Source organism: Borostomias antarcticus (assembly GCF_949987555.1).
Source record: "Borostomias antarcticus genome assembly, chromosome: 7".
NCBI lineage: Eukaryota > Metazoa > Chordata > Actinopteri > Stomiiformes > Stomiidae > Borostomias > Borostomias antarcticus.
The window spans coordinates 20,420,688-20,445,078 of NC_140240.1; the positions used below are offsets into that span (position 1 = coordinate 20,420,688).

The following is a 24,391-nucleotide window of genomic DNA, read 5'->3' on the forward strand; positions in this document are numbered from 1 at the left end:
ACCATGCATTGTTTGCATCTTTCTGTTCAGACAAAATGAAACAGTAAATATAAACGTAAAATAAGATGTATAGAATGATTGGTACTTGCAGTTCTTCTGTTTCTAACCTTTGATTAAACCTGATATGGACCACTGTCTCTATCCATCTCCCTCACCCTAACCCTCTAGGACCACTGTCTCTATCCATCTCCCTCACCCTAACTCTCTCTCCACTGTCTCTAGCCCTAACCCTCTAGGACCACTGTCTCTAGCCCTCACCCTAACCCTCTAGGAGCACTGTCTCTAGCCCTAACCCTCTAGGACTACTGTCTCTACTAGCCCTAACCCTCTAGGACCACTGTCTCTACTAGCCCTAACCCTCTAGGACCACTGTCTCCCTCACCCTAACCCTCTAGGACCACTGTCTCTAGCCCTAACCCTCTAGGACCACTGTCTCCCTCACCCTAACCCTCTAGGACCACTGTCTCCCTCACCCTAACCCTCTAGGACCACTGTCTCTAGCCCTAACCCTCTAGGACCACTGTCTCTACTATCCCTAACCCTCTAGGACCACTGTCTCTAGCCCTAACCTTCTAGGACCACTGTCTCTACTATCCCTAACCCTCTAGGACCACTGTCTCTAGCCCTAACCCTCTAGGACCACTGTCTCTACTAGCCCTAACCCTCTAGGACCACTGTCTCTAGCCCTAACCTTCTAGGACCACTGTCTCTACTAGCCCTAACCTTCTAGGACCACTGTCTCTACTAGCCCTAACCTTCCAGGACCACTGTCTCTACTAGCCCTAACCCTCTAGGACCACTGTCTCTACTATCCCTAACCTTCTAGGACCACTGTCTCTACTAGCCCTAACCCTCTAGGACTACTGTCTCTAGCCCTAACCCTCTAGGACCACTGTCTCCCTCACCCTAACCCTCTAGGACTACTGTCTCTATTGCCCCTCTGCCTAACCCTAGCAGGTTATAATTACTCAACCTTATCAGAAACAAACAGATCAATCACTTTATTTGGGATTATATTCGTGGCTTATATTCAGTTTAATAGTAACGTTAACTCTGCCATGAGCTAACGTTAGCTAATTAGCTAGCTAGTTATCTAGCTACAGGAGTTCAGCTACATTTCACGTCGTTCATAGGGTATTCAGTAACGTAAAATGTTACTGACCATGTTACCATTTCAACCATTCGCAATATTATATATAGAAAAATGTATTTTCTCACCAATTTTGGGATCTCGGTCGAACGACCACCGAACGCAAGACGCGGCCAATTCCCAATTCTTCTTCTTCTGTTGGGATTTACCGTCAGCGTAGATTCCCCGAGATACCCGCACATTTCCCACTGCTATTGACACTATAGCTGCCCAATCAGATTCAACAAGTAGTAAATCCCTTTCCGGTTGACACATTTCTAATGTGATTTCTGGCTATTGTCGTTGTGTTTTGGGGAGTTGCAATCGTGGTTTCCAATTTGCGATTGTGTTTTCTCTCTTGCTGTTGTGTATTCTGTCTTGCAGTTGTGATTCCGACTTGCGGTTGTGTTTTCTGACTTGATATTGTGTTTTTCAACGTTGGTGTTGTGTTTGAACTTTGTGGTTGTGTTTTTTGAACTTGCCGTTGTGTTCCGGATTTGCCGTTGTGATTTGCACGCGTCGGCCACCGTAGAGACATGAGAACTGACAACTTTTAATTTGAGGAATGATGCCTTTTAGTGTGAGACACCAGAACTGACAACCTTTTGTCTGAGGACTGATGCCTTTTTGTGAGACACGAGAACTGACAACGTTTTGTCTGAGGACTGATGCCTTTTTCGTCTGAGGTTTGAGAATGTCCTAATAGGACACTGTACAGGAAATCGCGGTTCAAGGCCCCAGTGGGGACGATTTTGGGAAACCATACCCACACCATCTGCTAGCCTGTGGGTTTATTCCTATGTTTACTTTTGGCCTTTCCAACCCTCTCCCTCTCTCCTTTCACTCTCATTTCCCCTTTTTTGGAAGTAAAGGAGAGATTCCATAGGAACAACAGATAAGGGTTCGATCCCCGGTTGAGGACGAACCTGTTTGATTCCGAACTTTAGCCACAACCTTTCTTCCTCTCCTCTCTGCCCCCTTTTTTCAGACGGACGGGAGAGATCCCATGGGAACAAAACGTGTTTTTGTTTTTCTTAAGGAAATGTACAGTCTGTTTTGCAGATAAATTAACTGTGTCAAACCGATTGCAGAAACTGGGTGACCAATGAAGTGACCAATTACAAGTTGTATACTAGAGTGCTTGCTTACTGTCATGTTTCTCTGTGTATGCAACTCTGTTTTGTTTTCTGCTCCTCCTGTTCTCGGTCCCACTCCCAGATTCCTGAGTGGATCCAGTTATAATTAATATAATTCAAAGCATTTTAATAAATATGAAATATTGTGATTTGTCATTTGTGTTTGTCACTGGATGTTATAGAAGTTATGTAAAAAGGTGGTTACCTGGTGGTGCTGTGTCATTTATTGAATTAATGTGCAGTAATTGAACATTTGAAATACTCCTGTTTTGAAAATATACCTACAGTATAGGTGTCTCAGTAATTACTCATTATATATTATGCTATACTTTGCATGTATTTACCAGGTAAATGTTTAGTAATTGGGGGACTGTGAAAGGAAGAGTTACCAAAAAAATGTTCAGAGTAAGTTAATTTAGCAATCGAATGGGCCTAGGATAGGCCAATGGGCCTAGGATATCGACAATAAACTACCGGTGGAATGGTGGTGGAGTAATAGCGGAAGCATTTCGGACCTCTGTCCCTGACGCTAATAATCCGCCAGAGGTCCGCTTGCCATTCGATGTGCAAATGGCCAGGAACCCGCCAGCGCCGGAGGTCTGCCAGCTCGTCCATCGGGGACCCGCTTTAGGTCCGCTAGCCTTGTGTTATATTCTGCCGGAGGTCCGCCAACTCATCCATCGGGGACCCACTGTAGGTCCGCTAGCCTTGTGTTATCTGGGTTTATCCCTTACCTTTGTCCAGAAACAGAAGTTGAACCAATTGCAGCAAAATAGTTAACCTTAGAGGAATCATCAGTGTAACTGCTTTACACTGTTACAATGTTATGGAAGCTGCTGCTAGTTGTTGTGAGCTCATGATCTAACTGGCTATCCCGCTCTTATTGTGCTGGATTAGAATTGGATGCATTGGAACTGGTGTGTCCAGGCGACAAGACCTATCTTAATTTATCAGATATTATTTCATGTAATTTCAATTCAGAGCTTTTTCAGTGGCATGCCTAGCTTCCGTTCGACCAGTCCTGAACAAAAACAAGCCAGCCACGCACATAAGACAGGCTGGACCTGCCCTGGTTAACACTTACACTCAGCCTTCATCAAACAGTAGGTCTGTTGTGTACGGCAGCGTTGGTTCTGTCTCATGACCAGCATGAGTCATTTAGCTGACACTCAGTTACTCTGCATGCTTGTTGACACTGTCTGGTTCTTGTGCAAATGAAAGTTTCCCTGAAAATGTCAAGAATGAAAGTGCGCTTACTCTCTCTCACATTGAGCATAGCGTTTGTGAACTGTCTGGGTCTCATTGCTTTCTCCCTTCACTAGAGGCGTTGAGTGCTGAGCAGACAAAGGCTGGATATCCAAATGTGGTGACAAGATTCCCTGACACCACTGCTTTGTCTGAATGGGCAAATCGACGGCGGGTTGTCTGTAATGCGGACGCATCTGACTCACTTCCTTATTCTATAATTAAGTGCTTCTCGGCAGGAATGCCATTCACCCTCGTACTGAATCGGGGCATGGAACTTCCTGTGGGGATTTTTCATGTCTCTTTCGAGGATGGACTGCCTTGGACCAGGACACCAGAGTTTCTTTGCTGTCCGGTGGTGGTCAGGGCCAAGTTGAATTACAGCAGGTTGTTTTATCTGCTACCACGATCTCCGGCACAGCCTCTCTCTAACCACTTAACAATCTGGCAAGAAGTACCGGAAGCACTTTATAGTAACCATCCGTAATAAGCGTTAATTAATAGGTAATAAGGACCTTATAAGTCCTTATAAGATGCTTATAAAACATTATTATGTGTTAATAAGACTATATGGTAACACTTTATAATAATGATCAGTTATAAGGCATTTATAAAACATTTGTTAATAATGAACTAATCATTAACAGATCATTTATAAACATGTGTAAATGATTCATAAATTATTAGTAAATTTACTAGTTAAACATTCACAAATGATCTGTAGATGATTTATAAAACATTTAATAATGATGAGCTAATCATTAACAGATCATTTATAAACGTGTAAATGATTCATAAATTATTTGTAAATATATTACTTAAAGATTCACAAATGATCTGTAGATAATTTATAACACACTATCAACATTACTTGTACATGGTGTGTTCAACATTAATAAATGTTAGTTAATATGTAGTAAAACATTTGTAAATTATTTTAAGAATGCCTTATTTATTTGTTTTTCATGTTATCAAATGATTTGTTAAACATTTCCTAAAAGTCTACAAATCATTTGTAGACATTATTGCAGCCCCAAAGACCGTTATAAACTACTAGTTTATAATGAACTAACCAATAACAAATCATTTATACATGTTTATAAATGAGTCATATATTATTTATAAATACACTAGTTTAACATTCAAAAATGATCTGTAGATGATTTATAACACATCAACAATACTTGTAAATGATTTGTTTAACATTAAATAACATTTGTTAATTTGTAGTAACTCATTTTTAATTGCTTTTAATTTTACACCAATTACTAGACGTCTTTGTTTTTCATGTTTAACAAATGATTTGTAAAGGTTTTTGCATGCGCTAATCTAAAGTGTAAACTATTAATGTCTATAAAACATCTATAAATCATCTGTAGAGGTTTTTGCATGCGCTAATCTAAATGTAAACTATTAATGACTATAAAACATCTATAAATCATTTGTAGAGGTTTTTGCATGCGTCAATCTAAAGTTGAAACTATTTATCATTTACAATGTATTATGGACTTTTTCTTCACCTGTTATAAATGCTGTGTAAATGTTGTAGACAGCTTTGTTCCTTTGTGACATCAAAATATAACTACAGAATGATGAAAATAGAATTTTTACAAATGTCCATAAGACATTTGTAAATGATGAATAGTTTCAACTTTAGATTGTTAGATTGTTTGGTTAGATTGTTTAGATTTGATTTAAATCCTTTATTATGCACTTATTTACAGTATCTTTCATGCAGCTACCCCAAAAGAGCTGTCTTTGTGTGTTTTTGTGTTTCACCACTAAAATATTGCTTTACTATGTAATGTTTTATTCACATTGTATCAACCTTGACCACATGTAGTGCTCATTCCAGATGGGGGAGCTACGTGAAACATACTGTTAATAAGTGCATAATAAAGGATTTATTAACCTTAATAATGCATTGTCTCACTTTAGATCCACTACTGCAAAATTGCATAGTTAACTGTTAATAAGTGCATAATAAAGGATTTATTAACCTTAATAATGCATCATCTCGCTTTAGATCCACTACTGCAAAATTGCATAGTTAACTGTTAATAAGTGCATAATAAAGGATTTATTAACCTTAATAATGCATTGTCTCACTTTAGATCCACTACTGCAAAATTGCATAATAAGTGTATAATTAACTGCTAATAAAAGCATAATAAGTGCATAACAGCAGTCTATAAACAGTTAACAAGCTTCTTATAAATACTTATAAATGTCTTATAATCTAACAATAAACGTGTTTATTATGCTGTTATTAAACACTTGTATAGTCTTATGTACGCATAATGTCTTATATGCATGTTATAAGGATTTATAAGGTCCTTATTACCTATTAACTAACGTCTATAATCTATCTATAAGCCTGTTTATTATGCTATTATTAAACATTAATATAGTCTTATTAACACATAATAATGTCTTATTAGCATCTTATAAGGACGTATACGGCCCTTATTACCTATTAATTAACGCTTATTACGGATGGTTACTATAAAGCGCTTCCGAAGTACCTCCTGGACAGCTGGTTACAGCAAGTTCTGACAGAGGGGTATTCTATTCAGTTTCGCTGCCCCCCTCTGCCCTTCACAGGCATTGAGACGGTGATGCCGCGTCACGATCAAGCTGCAGCTCTGTCAGCAGAGATTGCTGAGATTTTATCGGAGGGAGCCGTGACTGTGGTCCCGTTGGAGCAGAGTAACGAGGGATATTATTCGCGCTACTTATTCGTGCCAAAGAAGACGAGGCATGAGACCAATTTTGGACCTCCACCGTTCAACAAGGCAGTGGCTTAATTCAAGTTTTACATGCTTACGGTGTGGCAAATGCTGGAAGCGTTTCTTCCTGGTGATTTTTGCACCAGCATAGACCTGAAAGATGCTTACTTCCACATGCCGATAACTCTTCGGCATCAGATGTATTTGTGTTTTGTCTTCCAGGGAGTAGTGTACAAATATATCAGACTCCCGTTTGGATATGTGCTCGCCCCCAGGACCTTCTCAATTTGTGTGGAGACGGCGTTGACACGACTGCACCGGCAGGGTATCAGGATCCTCTCATACCTGGATGACCTGCTGGTTCTGGCTCCGTCACCTCTTCTGGCTTTGACACACACCGCCACGATGGTGAGACATCTCACGACCTAGGGTTTGCTGTAAATTGGGAAAAGAGTGCTCTGTGGCCGGCCCGTCAGAGTTTACTTAGGTATCAATCTGGACACGGGCACCATGAGAGCGTGTCTGTCCGATCCAAGGAGGGAAACGCTAGAGAAGAGTCTCAACATTTTCCGTCCATGTCTGAAGGTCTCTGTTCTATCGATCCAATAGGCAGAGTGTTGGTTAAATTCACTGTCTTCACAGACTTTTCTCTAGAAGGCTGGGGCCGTACTTGTCTGTCCCAGGCCGTAGGTGGTTTGTGGGCCGCCTAGCAACCGATTGGTGGTGATGCTGTGGCGATGGGCACATGTCAATCTCCGGTCTCTGACGGACTCATGACACCTGAATTTCGGGGCGGACTTGATGTCTTGAGGCGGGCCTCATCCGGATGAGTGAAGCCTACATCCTCAGATTTTGGCTCAACTCTGGGCTCGGTTCGGCAGGGCCGAGGTGGATCTCTTTGCTTTGAAAGAGAACGCATAGTGGCCCTTCTGGTTCTCTCTGAGTCAGCAGGACTAGCCTCCACTGGGGGCGGACCTGCTCGCGCATGCCCCCAGGCCGAAGGCGCTGCTCTATGCCTTCTCGCCAGTGGGGCTAATCCTACCATTTTTAGCCAGGGTACTGTCAGAGGGTTAGCTAGGGTACGGTCAGAGGGTCTATCAGTGATATAGATAGCGCTGGACCATCATTGGGCGAGATGGTATGCGGAGGTGATGGCCTTGACATCTGTGGAACCGTGGTTCATCCCTCAGTGGCCGAACGCGCTGTCCCAGGTAGAGGGCTCAATTTGCGGGCCATTGGTTCTGGGGCGGCCGCTGGTGGCCTGGCTCTTGAACGGCGGAGATTCTCTGATAGATGACTCTCCGGCTGTGATCAGTATGATTCAGAGTGTGCACGCGGCGTCCACTGCCATGGTTTAATCTGGCAAGTGGGCCGCTTTTGCGGGCTGGTGTGAAGAGAGGGACATCGCTCCCGAGTCCTGCTCGGTTGAGATGATCTTGGAATTTCTTCAACACCTGATGGATCATGGAGACGGTTTAAAGGAAAATGCTCGTTTTTGACAACCTGGACCTTATTTACGACATATTATAAGAAGTTTGACTCACCCAGATCACTTTTGTGTTGTTCGGAGGCCTGTAGAAGAAATTTAAAATCCAGCGCGAGCCAGTATATCCATGTAATGGCGGCGCACGGGGCATAGGGAATGCAGTTTATCAAAATCCATTTTCGGCCGCTAAACGGTTGTTTTCATCAATCAGATTGCATGAATCGACAGTAGAGATTCCTCTACGCGAGCCATTCTTTCGGTTTTCAAATACGTGGTCTGTAGCCTCTGTAATATGATCTTTACACTGGCTATTCTCCCTCACATTCTCTGCGCTACGATCGGATTGTTGCTGACGAATGACGACGACAATATTCTCGGCACCAACTACGATCGTAGCGCAGAGAATGTGAGGGAGAATATCCAGTCTGCGCGCTGGCCTGTGCGCATGCGTGCTGGAGCAAGTGGGGGAGAGGCGTGTAAAGATCATATTACAGAGGCTACAGACCACGTATTTGAAAACCGAAAGAATGGCTCGCGTAGAGGAATCTCTACTGTCGATTCATGCAATATGATTGATGAAAACAACCGTTTAGCGGCCGAAAATGGATTTTGATAAACTGCATTCCCTATGCCCCGTGCGCCGCCATTACATGGATATACTGGCTCGCGCTGGATTTTTAATTTCTTCTACAGGCCTCCGAACAACACAAAAGTGATCTGGGTGAGTCAAACTTCTTATAATATGTCGTAAATAAGGTCCAGGTTGTCAAAAACGAGCATTTTCCTTTAATGGTATCCACTATCAAAGTGTATGCATGTGCTATTTCCGCGTGTTATGAAGGGTTCGCCAAAACCACATTTTTTGGACATCCCCTCATTAAGCGCTTCCTGACCAGCGTGCGCCGTCTTCTCCCAGTGTATAAAGCTACAGTGCCGCCTTGGGATTTGCTCTTGGTTCTTAACGCACTATGTGATGCGTCGTTTGAACCAATGGAGCAGGTCTCCCTCAAGTGGCTCTCTATCAAGACTGCGCTGCTCCTTGCATTGACATGGGACAAGCAGGTCAGTGATTTAAGAGCGCTGACAGTTTCTGGGAGCCAAGCTGTTTTGCATGTGGATCCATCTTTTGTTCCGAAAGTGGTCCAGGGCACATTCAATGCACAGGATTTGGAGCTGAGAGCCTTCTATCCTCCACCTCATGCTAGCGAAGAAAAGGCTCACTAACACTTGTTGTGTCCTGTGCGTGCGCTGACTTGTTATATTCAGCACATGACTGCAATCCGAACTACCCCCCAGTTGCTGGTTAGTCACAGGCCGCCCGGGGAAGGTGGGTTCACCGTTGTCTAAACAGCGTCTCTCCCACTGAATTTGTGAGGGCATCTCCAAGTCTTATGAGACTGCGGGTCGCCCTCTGCCTGGGGCTATTCGGGCACAGTCTATGAGGAGTGTGGCCACGTTGGTTGCCCTGTTCAATGGTGTGTCTGTAGAGGACACTTGTGTGGTGGCGACTTGGTCACCACCGTCTCCTTTTGTCCGTTATTATCTTTTATCCATGTCATCTGTCTCTGGCGTCGTCTGTGCTGGGCACAGCCGCCAGCGGGAGTCAGCGTTAGACATGATATTCCAGGGCGGGACCATCTGGTGAGTGGCGGTCCGCTCCTGTCCTTTGGAGAGGCTAGGGCAGACTATGTTACGGTGTAACAGCTTCTGGTCCGGCACTCCCTTCCCTCCTCTCTGGGCGCAGACCTGGCTGAACTGAAATGCTCAGGCGATGTGGAACCGCAGAAAAGTGGGCAGCGCTGGCTGGGGATCCCTGAGGGCCGTCACCGGCTCCACGGTGAGTCACTATGAAGTCATCTTCTTTCTTTCTATGACTTGCAGTCTTAAGTGAGCTGACAATTTCAGGGAGCAGATGTGCAGGCAAAGCTCGTTTATACAGTGGTGCACCGGACCTGGTTGGACACAGGTGCATGTATGTTTTTTTTTCTTCAGTCAATTGTAGCTGGCTAGGTTTCACAAGCCAATAAGAGCTAGCCCTGTGGGGCTCCGCTCCACTCATACAACTAGGGTTACAATATGTAACAATGGTTTGTTGTTTTTGTGAAGACAATAGTGTTAGTTAGATATTGCTCCGCCTCCCTGTTTATAGCGAGAGCCATATCGGTCCAAACAAAGGAATGGGTTCAACTGTAGTTGTACTTCAAAAATGATGGTATGAAAACTCAAATGAGCCCCCGACAGTCCTCATATTTGATTTGATTTGCATGCACTATGGAGTGACTTTTCTTTGAATGCTAGCCAGTTCGACTGCATTGCGCTAGCATTAACATGCCTTGAACGCCCAAATTAGAGACAGCATGGAATCAGCTGATATAATCTCCATCAGTCAACAACATTATGGGTAAGTCAAAAATGAGCCCCTACCTGCATGTCCAACATTCTAAACTATCCTTTTAAGTCTGTCTGAGTGAGCATGTACCTGACAGTGCCTACGAAGAGGACAGGGTCCTGGGGGATGATGGATAGCTTGCTGCGGAGGTCCTCCAGGCCGATGGTGCTGGTGTCCACCCCATCTATATAGATGGTCCCCGCAGCAGGCTCCACCAGCCTGAACAGAGCCACTCCCAGTGAGGACTTCCCTGAGGGGGGGGTGGTAACACATACAAGTTACGCTATAGACACACAAAGATAGAATTGACACATGCTCCATCTTGATTAAGATGTCCTTTCACACTGTTAACATTTAAATTGCATTGATGGCTGTATCATGGGCCACCTTAGAACCCATTAAACGTTGGAGCAGATCCGAATCATGGGCCAGATCCATGAATGAAAACAAAACTTAGAATGAAGCCCACTCCCTGTATGGGGGTGCTAGAGACATGGGGTTTGGACTGGGGTGTGTGGTGGGGGGAAACTCAGTGGAGGGGATTAGCATGGCCAATAGAACATTCAATTTTGGTATGCACAGAGCCAAGAAATGTATTCAGCGGTGGAGGTCTGTGCTATCTGAGCACCATTTATAGTTGCAAAATTATTTTTGGTCTGTAAAACCTCAGACTCAAGAGTCAGTCTCTAAACATCATGCTCAACTAGAGACTGAAGACACTCATCCAGATTTCTTCACTAAAAGTGGGTGGAAACAATTTGAGAGATTGAAAAAAACCTGCATTGCAGAACCAATCCAGCGTCTTTAGGGTGGCCCTTCCTAATGGGGCGGTGAATGTTTTGTTTTGATTCCCCACTCCAGTTTGTTTAGAGGACATCATTTCCAGTAAAGCAGGTCTTTCACCCTATTGAAAATGTACAGTAGGGAGTGGTTCTGATTGGTAGCGTTCGTTTTCAGCGCTGTTCTAGTGAAGAATTTCAATGGAGTAAATGGACTGCACTTATATAGCACTTTTCCACCTTAGCGGCACTCAAAGCACTTTACAATGGCCTCTCATTCACCCATTCACACACACATTCATACACCAATGGCGGTAGCTGCCATGCAAGGTGCTAACCTATTCATTGGGAGCAATTTTTGGTTAGGTGTCTTGCTCAAGGACACTTCGACATGTGGACAGTCGGAGCTGGGATTCGAACCACTGACCCTTCGATCATTGAACGACCCACTCTACCAACTGAGCTACAGCCGACCCTTGCTGTAACCCTGGAGATGTCTCCAGACTTTCAGAGGTGGAGATCCTGAAAGTCTGGGATAGCAAGACTAGTAAAACTTTTTTGCTCTTGGTTCAACTCTGCCCATGAAATTCATGACATAGATGCACCTAAGGTGCTTCCCACTCCTGTCGCCTAATGGGACTGGCTCTGTAGGGAGATAAAAATAGTACAGATGTTCCAGCATAAAAACAGGACGAGTAAAAGCCTTACCGGAGCCTGTTCTTCCCACAATGCCGAGCTTCTCCCCAGCCTGGATGTTGATCTGGAGTCCGTTGAGGACTATGGGTGTGTTTTCTCTGTACCTCATCTTATAGTCCTGGAAGCTGATGGCTCCTGTGTTAGGCCAGCCCTCAGGGATGTGGGCATCTTTCACCTTCCTGGGTGCCTCCGACACACAACCCTGGAGCGAGAAATACAGATTTACAACGCCAAAAAAATAGTCACAAAGAAGATTTATTCTATTATTTTTCATGCATCTGGGTTTGAGAAGTGGTAAGTCACAGACATGTGAACCACACGTAGTACTGTATGTGGCATTCCCTGGTAGGGATTGAATATGAACAAATAAACACACATACATTGATAATGATAATAATAAAATATGTAATCCTGAAAGAAGCTTGGGAAGCATTTACCACAGTACTGCTAAAATGACAGCAGTGTACCAAAGTGAAATTTGTGTTTTAAGGGAAGCCACACAAAATACCAACTTCTTTTAAAAACAAGAAATTCATATTTTGGTCCATGATTTAATAAAGGTTATTTTGCTAATTCACAGAGTGCCTCAGATTCTCTTCAGACTACCAACCTACACCATGGACAGTTACTGTTGTTTTATTCCAATGTTTTATATTGTGTTTTTACAAACAAATAAACACTTACTGCCCAGATAAATTGCTTTAAACATTATTTTCTTTGGTGGCGGCTTAAGACTTTTGCACAGTACTGTATGTATGTACATATTTCCTATTCTATTCTTTGTATTTTTATGCTTATTGCTGCCAGGCATACTGTATCTGCATTTCCAACTGTAATTACTGTAATTCTTTCCACTGCTGAAACACCAAATTTCCCCCTAGGGCGATCATTAAAGTAATATTAAAGTATCTACTGTATCTTAGCTGAATTGAACAGATATTGTCCGGTTTCCCGAACGAGTTAAGAAGCACTTAACTCCAAAGAACGTCTTAACTCCCATACAAAGGGTTGCTTAAGAAGGGTTCCTTAAGAAGGTTCTTTATCGGGGAAACCCGGCCATTATCCGCATAGATGAGTTAGTTGTCCCCCCCCCCCCACCTCCAAGGGGAGTTGCTTCGGGATTTAACAGGATTTATTGTCCTGTTGTTTCACTGTTCTGTCCTGTTTTGCACTTGTCCATATTTGTGAAAAGAGAATTACTGTATGCACTTTAAATGCCGAAGCAAATTCCTATATGTTACTGTATTAAAATGGCGAATAAAGGATATCTGAATCTGAATCTAGATGAAGGTCTCACCGTGATGTACTCCTGCAGTCTCTCTACTGAGTTCAACCTGGCCTCCAACTCTGTAGACAGTAGAACCACGTACTGCAGCATCCCTGTCAACTACAGATCAGAGAACACATTTAACCATGTGAAACAAGTATGAACCTGTCTGCCAGTTCCACCAGGCGGCCAATAGACGGCGTGTTTTACACTCAAATTACACTGGTGAAATTAGTAATTTGAAGTATAGGAGCAGTCGATGACAATGTAACCCCCCATGATGCAATTTGTTTGGGGGTGTGATGCTTACATGTATTTAATTATATTGTGTTGATGATCTACAGTCCAAACCAGGACAGCCTCAAAATACCTGCATGGTGTAGGAGAGAGCCAGACCACTCCTGGAGGGGCTGTTGGTGCTACTATCGCTGAGCACCACGAACAGAGCCACTATCAGTGTCACCGTGGCCGACAGGAAGTCCGTCCAGAATGCCAGCCACCGCAGGCCGCAGTTGAACAACAGGAAGTGGTTGGAGTTTGTGTCATTCATCTGTTTGAATCTGGACAACCACATTGGGACCAAAAGAAAAAACTCTTTTAAATGTTTAATGCATTGTACCATCATGAACAATAAGCTATAACGCACTCAACTCACAACAGTCTTTTAACAGTTCAAAGAAAGATAGTTCAGGAGAGCATCGGGTGTAATGAAAATCCTCAGGTGCTCAGGAAGGGGTATAAATCTTGTAGAAAGAAGTGGATATCCAGGCACGCATGTAGGACTTTTGAAGTTAAAAAGCCTTTATTAATGGCGCTAAATCATGTTTAAAAACCACAGGCCTTCATCAGGGTGTCAAACATGCGTGCCTGGATATCCACTTCTTTCTACAGTCTTTTAACAACTGGGTGCTCGATCCACTAATCTACAAACTAGACATCATCCTGTTTTAATTAATTATGTGTACACATAGATACAGATACAGTACATAGATACAGTACACATCATCTGGGGGAAAGAACAGTCAAATCAGTTAAAAATGGTGCAATCCGATGAGCGTAATCTGTCGCCATTTTATCTTAGTTGACTATTTGGCAAGGTTCTGTGGCCAGCCGCCAGGGTAGAGGAAGGTTGTGGTCTTACTGCTGGATGTACTGCTCTGTACGGGTAAAGGAAGGTTGTGGTCTTACTGCTGGATGTACTGCTCTGTACGGGTAGAGGAAGGTTGTGGTCTTACTGCTGGATGTACTGCTCTGTACGGGTAGAGGAAGGTTGTGGTCTTACTGCTGGATGTACTGCTCCGTACGGGTAGAGGAAGGTTGTGGTCTTACTGCTGGATGTACTGCTCTGTACGGGTAGAGGAAGGTTGTGGTCTTACTGCTGGATGTACTGCTCTGTACGGGTAGAGGAAGGGTGTGGTCTTACTGCTGGATGTACTGCTCTGTACGGGTAGAGGAAGGTTGTGGTCCTACTGCTGGATGTACTGCTCTGTACGGGTAGAGGAAGGTTGTGGTCTTACTGCTGGATGTACTGCTCTTTCTTGTCATAGGCGTGGATGGTGCTGAGGCCCTGGATGATGGAGGTAGTGAGGGAGATCCAGGGGGAACGACTGACGTTCTCCATCCTCTTCATCTGGCGAATACTCCTCTGAAACACACTGGAGGCGCGCACGCACACACACGCACACACACAGACACACACATGCACGCAGACACACACACAAACGCGCTCACACACACACACACACACACAAACACACATGCACATACACACACACAGACGCACAGACACACATACATACACACACACACACACACACACACAGGATTGTCAGAATTCAGTGATCAACCCAGAAGATGACGATGATGATGACGATGATATAATTGTAATTATGGTCGTATGATGATAATGATACTGATGATGAAGATGATGAAGATGTGGCTAATTCACTATAGGATGAGGGTGAAGATGGTGCCAAGCACGGCCACGGCGATGAGGAGGGGAGGGAAGACGACGGAGATGGTACAGATGCTGTAGGTGACCAAGACGCAGGAATTTATTAAGTTCTCGATGCTGTAGGGCAGCATGGCATCAACCTCATCCTGGTCCTTGGAGAAGAGGTTGACCATGCGGCCCGTGGGGGTGGTGTCGAAGAAACTCATGGGGCTGGCCAGGATCTGGAATGGAGGAAGAGAGGTAGAGATGGTTACACGCCTGCTCAATGCCCAGACTCTTACAGTACTTTGGTGAGGAGGTTGGCATTAGCTGGATACAGGCAGAGGCAAAGCAGAGGATAGGCAGAGCTGTTACAGGACATGCAAGTCAGAATGGATTAAAACATTATTTTATTTTATCATGTTTTTTATTTTAATCTTTTTTTTTTATCATATAAGAGTTTTTTTGCTGACTCTGTCCTGCTGACTATAGTCTATGTTTCCCATTTCTTAAGCTATTACTAGTGCCAGGACACGTGGTCAGACTCTAGGAATAGAAAGAAGACCAGGTGCAAACAGTAAAAGCCAACTAGGCACTAATGCACATAATGTGTAATGGCATAAGACTAAACTTAGCATCCGGCCACACCATGACTATAAAAGATGGCACAAACTCAATGCTAAGTTGTCCGATCAGACTACCCTGAATCTATGGTGCATGTCTGTGACTGACCCAGGATCCTGTCTGCTGTTGTACTCAATAAACCTCGAGTCTGATCTACAATTCTGTTCCGGCTTACTACTTCCTCTCGGCCATTGCATCTTCAATACCAAACCTCCATCATTTATCAGAGGTAAATTCCAGACAGATGTGGTGAAGCTGGTGTATCAATTGGTCTTGTAGTTAATGAACACATGATGCATCAACATTAAACTTCTTGGGTTTGTTGTATACAAATCAAATGACTTACAAACAAACAAACAAACAAACAAGCCAAATCTTTGTTGCATTTCTGCTTGTTCTTTCCAGGCTTCATATGTGAACGTATCTTTAGCATTAGCTTTGGTTAGCCCAGCATGTCTTACCCTCCTGAACATGGTGTCGTGGAGCTTGGAGGAGGCGTGCAGGGTGACCTTGGTGAAGGAGTACCCCTTAACCACACTCAGCACCATCATGGCCACCACTATCAGGCCGTAAATCGTCTGGTAGAATTCCAGCTTCGGGTTCATGGAGATGTTCCCCTGGTCTAGGACGGACACGTTCGCTGTCTAACACGGAACATGCTCCAAATATGATTATTTTTGCATTATCTTTGGAACATTCAAGCGTCTTTCACCTCTGAATGCTAACAGCAAAACTATACACAAGTATCTAAGTGCTCACCCCAGATCCTTGCTCTAGCCAGTAGCTGAGCCACCAGCTGCTGAAGGCAGTGCACCCTAACAGCAGAATGAACATGAGCATGACCAATGGCAGGATGATATACCCTGTGAGAGATGAGAAGAGAGCGAGTGTGTTTCTGTGAGTGTTTGTGTTTGTGTGTGTGTGTGTGTGTGTGTGTGTGTGTGTGTGTGTGTGTGTGTGTGTGTGTGTGTGAAAGAGAGAGTGAGACAGAGAATAATGATGAGATAACAAGAGGGAGAGAGAGTAACAGAGGGAGAGACAAAGAGAGAGAGGATGGAGCAGACCTCCAGCAGCAGTGCAGTACTGGTGGTAAGTCCTCCAGGTCACAGAGCCTTCCTGAGTGCCCTCCTGTTTCACCAGCTGGTCCCTGGACTCTGGGGAAGGGACCAAACACCTTGAGACAGCCAGCCAGTGTAGTGAGTGTGAATTCGATAATTTGGGATTCTAATTGGAACCCAGAACCAAATTTTATGTCAGATGGCTATTGTTGAGATTGCGGAGAATGAGGAGAAGTGGCCAAATACCGTTTCTGTTTCGAGTTTAAAGCACAACATGGGGTTATAAACCTTACCTTTAATGTCAGATTCCAATTTCTTCACATCTGTTTGAGCCAGCTCTTCTGACATGTCAAAGGCTGTGGAGAGACGTAACAGACATCCGTGGGTGAACAAAAAAATGCATATTATTATTTAGAAATAATATTATTTCTAAACAAATAGTGTGCGTGAACTACACACAAGGCAGTATCACAACACCATGAACAACATTTCAGCCAAGTCTAGTCCAATCAAGCATACAGTACTGTATCTGTACTGTACTGTAATACTGCATGTACAGTATCATGTCAATACCTGGGTTTTCAATTCCATTGGCCTTCTCGTCATCCAGATCTCTCTGGTGCTCACTGGGCTCAGCTTGTGTGCTCCCTTCCTCCTTTAGTGATCACACAGGAAGATGAACACCACCAGCACCACAGAGTCAGTTTGACGCTTAAATACACTCGAGGGAACTTTAGGAACACACAGCACTTGCAGAGCGGTACAATTTTCCAATTAATGCTTGCTTTGATTTTAACTCCTCCTGTGCGCTAATTAGTGTAGACACTGTGCAGCAGTTGACACTGACATCAAAGCAGAGGTACAGAGAGAGATTATAGGATAACACTGTAAATCTCTTACTTTGGACTGCTCAGGCTGGTAGTTACTGATGAGCTGGGCGTAGCGGCCCTTGGCTTTCATCAGCGTCTTGTGAGTCCCCGCCTCCTGGATCTCCCCACTGTCCAGCACCAGAACCTCGTCACAGAACTGCAGGTACTGATGGGAAGAAATAGGAAGCGTCCTTGCGGTCACTCGGAATTCATCAACACTGTTTTGTCACACACACCGATTGAAGTACAGCAATGGTCTTTCAGAGGAAAATCTTTATTTATTTTTTTAAATGATTTGTAGTTTATTCAATGTTTCACTTTTATAACAAAACAAAACAATATATACACACAACACAAGAAACCACTAAGACATAACAAAAATGTACAAAGTAAAATGAAAAATGAAATAAAAATAAATGAAAAAACAATGCCGTGGAGTGCCTTACTGGTCAAAGTAGCAATACAATATTAACATAAGGATCACAACACGCGCCGACACTACATTTATTCCCCGTCTCTAATATTCAGTATATAACTTCCCCATTTGTGGTAATATTTGTCCAATCTGTCAATCTTGCTATACATTATCTGCTCATATGCAGTGACTTTACCCAGCTACACACACCATTCCAGAAAAGAGGGACTCCCCAGTGCCTCCCACCCCCTCATTAATATCTGTCTCCCAACCATCACTACAGCGGGTGACCTGTGTAGGGTCTCCCAGTATATAAAGTCTTGGGCAATATGGATAATCCCCCTGCGTCCATTCTATGATACATTTATTCACTTGCTTCCAGTAACTTTGAAATGCCGGGCATTCCCAGAAAACATGCAATAGGGTGCCCAAGAGTCTGGATCCGCACACCTCCAGCACTCAGCTGTATCCTTAAGGCCTAACCTATTCAGCAGTGAGGGTGTTCAATAGAAGCGGTTGATAATTTTAAATTGAATTAGCCTAATTCTAATGTCCTAGGACATTTTCACTGAGTTTCTGAAAATTTAAAAGCCAAGTTCAGTTCCCTCTCCCATGTGGTTTTCAAAGCAGTAGTTACAGTTACATTTTCCATAAAGATCTTGGAGTAATAAAATGAGACCTCATGCACTGTACCCAACACCTTAGTAGTGTATTCCAGCAACTCGGATTAGGCGGATTCCTAGTTGATCCAAATACTCTAGATAGTAAGTGCCTCAATTGCAAATATTGCCAGAAAGTAGATCTAGGGAGGCCAAATTCTGTGACTAGTTCCTCAAACAATTTGAGCGAGTCATCTGCATACAAGTCGCCCAGTGTGAGAATCCCTTTGCTTACCCCTTCCTTCCACAGAAAGGGAGCTTTATAAATCAGTAACTTAAGGTTCTGCCAAATGCTTGATTCTGAGTTGAGATATGGATCTTTTTTGAAAACCTGACAGATGTTTCTTGTAAATGTGATATGACAGGATGTGCTTGTTCCTGGGGGGACTTTTTGGTGGACAAACAAGCGAGGGGGAGAGGGGAGAGCACCACTTTCTCAATCTGATGCCAGGGGAGAGCCCAGTTAGCCAGGGGCCTCATTTATCATTGAGGTACGCCTTCTTTTACACGGTCTTTTCCGTGATTTTAGGCGTACGCCCTCTTCCCCCCCCACAGCGCGATCTATCAAGCAAAAAGGGCGGATATTAAGTCCCCTTTCTACGCGCTTTTGTAGGACACCTCTCAACTTGTCGTACCGATTTAGACGGGTTTTTACACCCTTTTTGAACACAGGGGGAACTGGCGACGCAGGTGGTGCGTCGGTGAATTACAATGTTTGATGGAGAGAAGAAGAGCGAGAGTTTATGAACGCACAATCATGTAGGCTAATAGCCCAATTCAGCACAAACATATATCGCAATGCAAGATCGTGTCCTCTAACCGGCTCATTAATGGTCCGATATGGATTTGTTCCCCAAACTTAACCTATGCGCACACCTAATGCAGGCACTCCATCAAACGGCAATAATTGACCAATTAGATTGTCATTAATATGTGATCATGTGGACCTGTTTGCTGTTTGGTAAGCATATAAATGACAGTCCTCCTGTGCGTTATGCGAGCATAAATGAATCCGGCGCTACTCGGCCTACTGGCCGAGATAGAACTCCAAAGAGGTGACGGCGATGGCGACTGCACCCACATAAGGGCACCATCAGTGAAAGAATACGTCTATGTGAATCGCAAAAATGTGCACACTATAAATACCCAAATCATATGTGACGCCGACATGCTCATCTCAAGTGTAGTGGCACGGTGGCCTGGCTCCACGCATGACTCATTCATCCTGGCACACAGCAGAGTAGGGGCTAGACTGGAGGCAGGCGCTGCGCGTGACGGCTGGCTTGTTGGTGTGTGCATAGCCAAGATACATATTCTTTTTCTTTTTAACTTTAATCTTTATTAGCATTTTCCATCCATACAACGACAATACAATAAAACATAAAAACTTACAATAACAGCTTATGGGTACTTCCATCCATGCAGCTTTTTTCTCTTACTCAAATATTACAATTTCAATATTAGTGGTATCATCACACTTCCTTCTATAATCCATCCTTTTTTTCCCATCTCCCTTCAAACTTTCCTTCCTGCATCCTCAATGCATGCGTGAACTTCTCCCTAACATAAATCTCCTCCACAACACCCAGCCACTGATCTTGGGGGTTCCACCTTATACCAAGCGCTCATTATTGTCTTTTTACTAGCAACCAATAATACTTTCACTAGGTATCTGTCCCCTCCTTGTACATCATCCTGTGTTATGTTTGCCAAGATATATATTCAAAGCTGATAAGAATGAGAACCAGTCAAGACCCCACCACAAAATGAGGACCCAAGCCCTCACCCCCTCCCCGTCATGAGGGTTACCAGCGGGGCCAAAGGGCCCGCACTGAGGTCATGCGCCAGCTATGAAGACACAAACAAGTAAGGTTCACATTGTTACCATTTTATTGTCTGTTGGTGGGTGACTGTGTGAGGTGTGTGAGTGCGTTTGTGAGTGAATGTGTGAGGTCCGTGAGTGTGGTAGTGAGTGACTGTGTGAGGTCCGTGACAGCATGTGTGAGGGAATGAAGTGCAGTGAGGATGTCCTTTTGGCTCTGGTGGTGTAATGTGGTGACCTCCACCAACTGCTGCACAACTGCCCCAATCCCTTCTGCCACGTCCCTCTGGGCCTCTAGGGTCATGAGCCTCCAGCACAGTGTCTGAGAGGATGCCCAGCCCTCAGGGACCCTTGAGGCAGGGACGCTGGCAGCCGGAGGTGGAGGCGTGGGCGGTGGAGACGGAGGCGCTGGAGATAGCACTGGAGGTGGAGGCCGGCGCGCTGGAGGTGGAGGCACTGGAGGTCGTGGCGCTGGAGGTGGAGGCTACAACTGGCAGGGGCACGACCGTCAGGTCAAGGACCACTGCAGACTCCCCCTCCTCTGAGTCCCACCCCACGTCAGGGTCTGGAGAAACAATTTCAGTCATTTTCTTTGAGTTTGTCTGTGAACTTGATTATGCATTAAACATTTCATTGTGTATCCATATTCATTTGATATGTTTTTCTGTTGGCAGCCAAATAAATGCTTAAGTGTGATATACCGGGTGATTAGATGAGAGTCTTAATTTCCCAGAGGGGAAAATGTTTAATGTGGTCTAACATAATGAAGTGATCATCTGTGTTATCGTTCCCTGTTTTTGGTCCTAAATCAATCATAGCCTACCACAGAATGTTTGGAATGTTTGCTTTCCTCACAGCCACATAATACAGAATGTCCGTGTAGCCTACGCCAAATACAGGATGCACGAAACATACAGTAGGCTACCTAAACTGTAGGAGAAATCAGACAAAGGTAGGCTAGTACAAATACCTTCCGAAGATGATTTTTTTTCCTCGCGTGGACCTCACCAACAAGCACATGCACCTCTGTCTCCGAAAAGTTTATCTTCTTTCCGCGTTTTTCCATAAACGTAATTGTCTTGCCTTTACTCCACGCTATATTATGTCGGTTCCTTCCAGGTATCCACGTTGTGCGCTGTCATAGTTTTGACCATATATGGTTGAATTTGGGCGCGGAGAGGGCGGGAACACGAGGCGCGTGCACGTCCGCTGTCTTCTACGACACCGTCAGATTTATCATTGAGGAATCGGCGAAGCAGCGTGTACGCCATGTTTGATAGATCCGAAAAGCGTGTAAATATTCTCTTCGTACACGGCAGTCCGCCCTTTTCTCGTTTTCGTCGTACGCCCTCTTTTACACCTGAATTTACACGCTCTTTGATAAATGAGGCCCCAGGTGTCTAGTGCTGAAGGCATAATGGTAGAATAACAAGTTAGGAATTCCCAATCCACCTCTGTCCACTGGGAGCTGTAGCTCCTCCAGTCGCATCTGCATAGATGGCCTTTGCTATGTTTCACCCGTTTCAACTGAAACGGGCCCAGCCCTCGCTAATTCGATACTATAATTCGATAGTCACCCCTTTCCTCTCACTAAGAACATGACTGACGGTGTCAAAAATATGAAATGGTAAATTCTCAAACTAAAGCAAATACACACAATTAAAAATAATCTCTATAAGCAATTATTTCGGGTTAAATAATCCTACCAGGCCAAAAGTTAATTTGTCGGAATTTTGGAAGAATAAGCAAAGAAAACAGTCTAAATTGAGCACAATTTAATCTACAGTATAAGGTTAAAACGTTTTTATTTTTTTTACAGTAGATCCGACAGGTCTAGTTCAATAATTCGTTTGAGTATTTTGAATATGTGACAGCCACTGGTAATTTGGTCCTCAACTAGGCAAAGGTCATTTTTCAGTTTTTTACAGATTATGAAAGGACAGATTGTAAGCTTTCAAATGAGGTCTCATACATTGAAATCTGAACATAGTTGAAGAAGATATGCTGGTAATAGCCTGGTAACCCCACCCCCAGCCACTCCCCCACTGGATGATCTGTCATTATCTGTCAGAGTGGCTGTCAAGTTGGGGTATTAACTGAGAGTGGCTGCCAAGTGGGGTGCTCTCTCACTGATGACCCCACACTCTTTGAGTCAGTATTAATCTTGTTCTCAACTGCATTCACAACACAATATAAGATGAAGTTAAAATGTAATGTTCTTTATTGTCACATACATGATATAAAGTGCAAGCATAAGTAGTAAAGTGTACAAAAAAAGGCAACAGTCTAAGTGTTAAAGTGTACAGTCAGTTGTCTGTTGTATAGACAAGGTGCATAGTGTTCATTGTGATCAAGTGTACAACAAAGTAATAACAGTCCCCAGCTCAATACTCAAGGTAATAACAACAGCACTCGGCTCAGTATTCAATATTCTAACAATGCAGTCTGTGGAAGTGTGCGCAAGTCTGTGCAAGAGAACAAGCAATGCTTCAGTATACAAACAGGAAAAATCTGTCGCCTTTCTCCTGCGGTGCTGTCCGTCCTGATGATCTGCAGTGAATCTGCAAGCGGACAGTCTTGTTCTGAGCTGCTGTGGAGTTTGGCGGGGGACATGTGACGTCTCGTCCCTCATCAGAGCAGAACTCTCTGATCTTGTCAAAGAGATACGTCTGTCTGGCCATGTCCAGTCAGGGTGGGGCTTGCACAGGAAGGACATCAGGCTTGCGCAGCAGCTGAAACTCGACTGCTGGTGCATCACAGTGTTCTCTGGCCACAACCATGCCAGGTCTCTCAGCATCAAAACTGCAATAGAATAGAAGGAAGAAAGTACATTAAACTATTGCCCACAGTACTGGCACTCCATATAGATAAAATAGTACCAGAATGTGTTGATTAAATAGACTAGCTAATGCATGATAATTACCTGAAGTGCTGGTAACTCGTAATCTGTGGGAGTGCGCGGAAGTAGGGTTTCAGATGCTCTTGCCAGTTGTAGCTTTCAACAAGCACGGTGCCATCTTCCAGTCCAACAAGATGGGGGATGTTGACTTGTTTCACAGGAGAGCTGTCCCTGACGACTCCAGCAATGGCAGACAGAGTGTCCACTCTGGTCTTCCTGAAGCTCTGCTTGACCAGGCCGAAGTACCAGTCAGGGCCAAACTTGGTGTGGCCTGCAATCAGGAAGTGGACGTCCAGCTTCAGGTGAAGCTTGTGCATGGTCCGCCAAGCACAGTACCACAGCACAAAATTGTTCTTGTTTTGTCCATGGCAGTTGTCACAATGAAGGTCCACATGTGTTTCTCCAACTCCATAGTTGTTGAAGAAATGATGCACGTAGTTGATGACTGCATTGCTGCCCTTGCTTGAGGCCATCCCTTCGTCGATCAGGTAGTTCACTTGCTTCGGTATCCCCTCACAGCAGACACCAAAAATGCCACACTTGGGCGGAGTCAAGAAGTACATGGGTCCTGGCTGAAGAGGGTCAGAAGGGAAGTGGACCTAAGAGACAAAGGAAAAAATAGGAAGAAAATGAAAAGATGAGATGCATTGAAAAGCAAAGACACACATGTAACCCTAACCATACCACATCACAACACACTCATCATAGGATGAACGTATTCTCACCTGTTGTGCAAAATCAAAGGTGTAGTGCATAGTGATCTTCTTGCTGGCTGGTGTGGAGGGGCCAAGGGAGAGCTGCAAATCCTCACAGGTCTTGGCACATGCAGCTTTCATGTCATTGTAGAGTGACCGCTCCTGTAGAACAAGGTTGAGATGCTGCTCCTGCTTCTTCAGCTTGGCTGATTTCACGTTGTCAGGCAGGTTGGCACTTCGGTAAACTTGATAGTTGTTGCTCTGACACTGCCAGCAGAGATCAGTCCAGGGTTTGGTGCTTGCTATGTGAGGGAGCAATGACTTCCACAGCCGTCTGAAGGTGTCCAGAGCAACAACACGGTGTTCTGAAAATAAATAATATTTTATTAGTATGATATTGAATTAAATATGTATGTATTTATCCATGGGGCTTACAACTTTTACATACCAAGCTTTTCCACAGCATCTTTGTAGAGACGCCACACTGAAGCTTTGGAGACATTGGATGGCAGCAACTTTGCAGTTAAATCCCTGTGACCATGGTGTCTGCCAGGCAAGACA

At 44.2% G+C, this 24,391-nt stretch overlaps 1 protein-coding gene across 1 annotated transcript in view; it reads right to left on the reverse strand.

Annotated features, from left to right (window-relative positions):
- Nucleotides 1-24,391, reverse strand: part of LOC311311621 (ATP-binding cassette sub-family C member 12-like) — a gene marked incomplete at both ends in the record, with an annotated part of 114,579 nt that overhangs the window by 27,674 nt on the left and 62,514 nt on the right. Inside the window, 12 exons of the mRNA XM_084441371.1 lie at nt 10,205-10,364; nt 11,602-11,791; nt 12,887-12,976; nt 13,227-13,416; nt 14,374-14,511; nt 14,805-15,031; nt 15,875-16,057; nt 16,173-16,276; nt 16,478-16,567; nt 16,765-16,827; nt 17,045-17,126; nt 17,372-17,506. Coding sequence (XP_084297497.1) covers nt 10,205-10,364; nt 11,602-11,791; nt 12,887-12,976; nt 13,227-13,416; nt 14,374-14,511; nt 14,805-15,031; nt 15,875-16,057; nt 16,173-16,276; nt 16,478-16,567; nt 16,765-16,827; nt 17,045-17,126; nt 17,372-17,506 — 1,652 coding nt within the window. The remainder of the gene's footprint in view (nt 1-10,204; nt 10,365-11,601; nt 11,792-12,886; nt 12,977-13,226; nt 13,417-14,373; nt 14,512-14,804; nt 15,032-15,874; nt 16,058-16,172; nt 16,277-16,477; nt 16,568-16,764; nt 16,828-17,044; nt 17,127-17,371; nt 17,507-24,391) is intronic.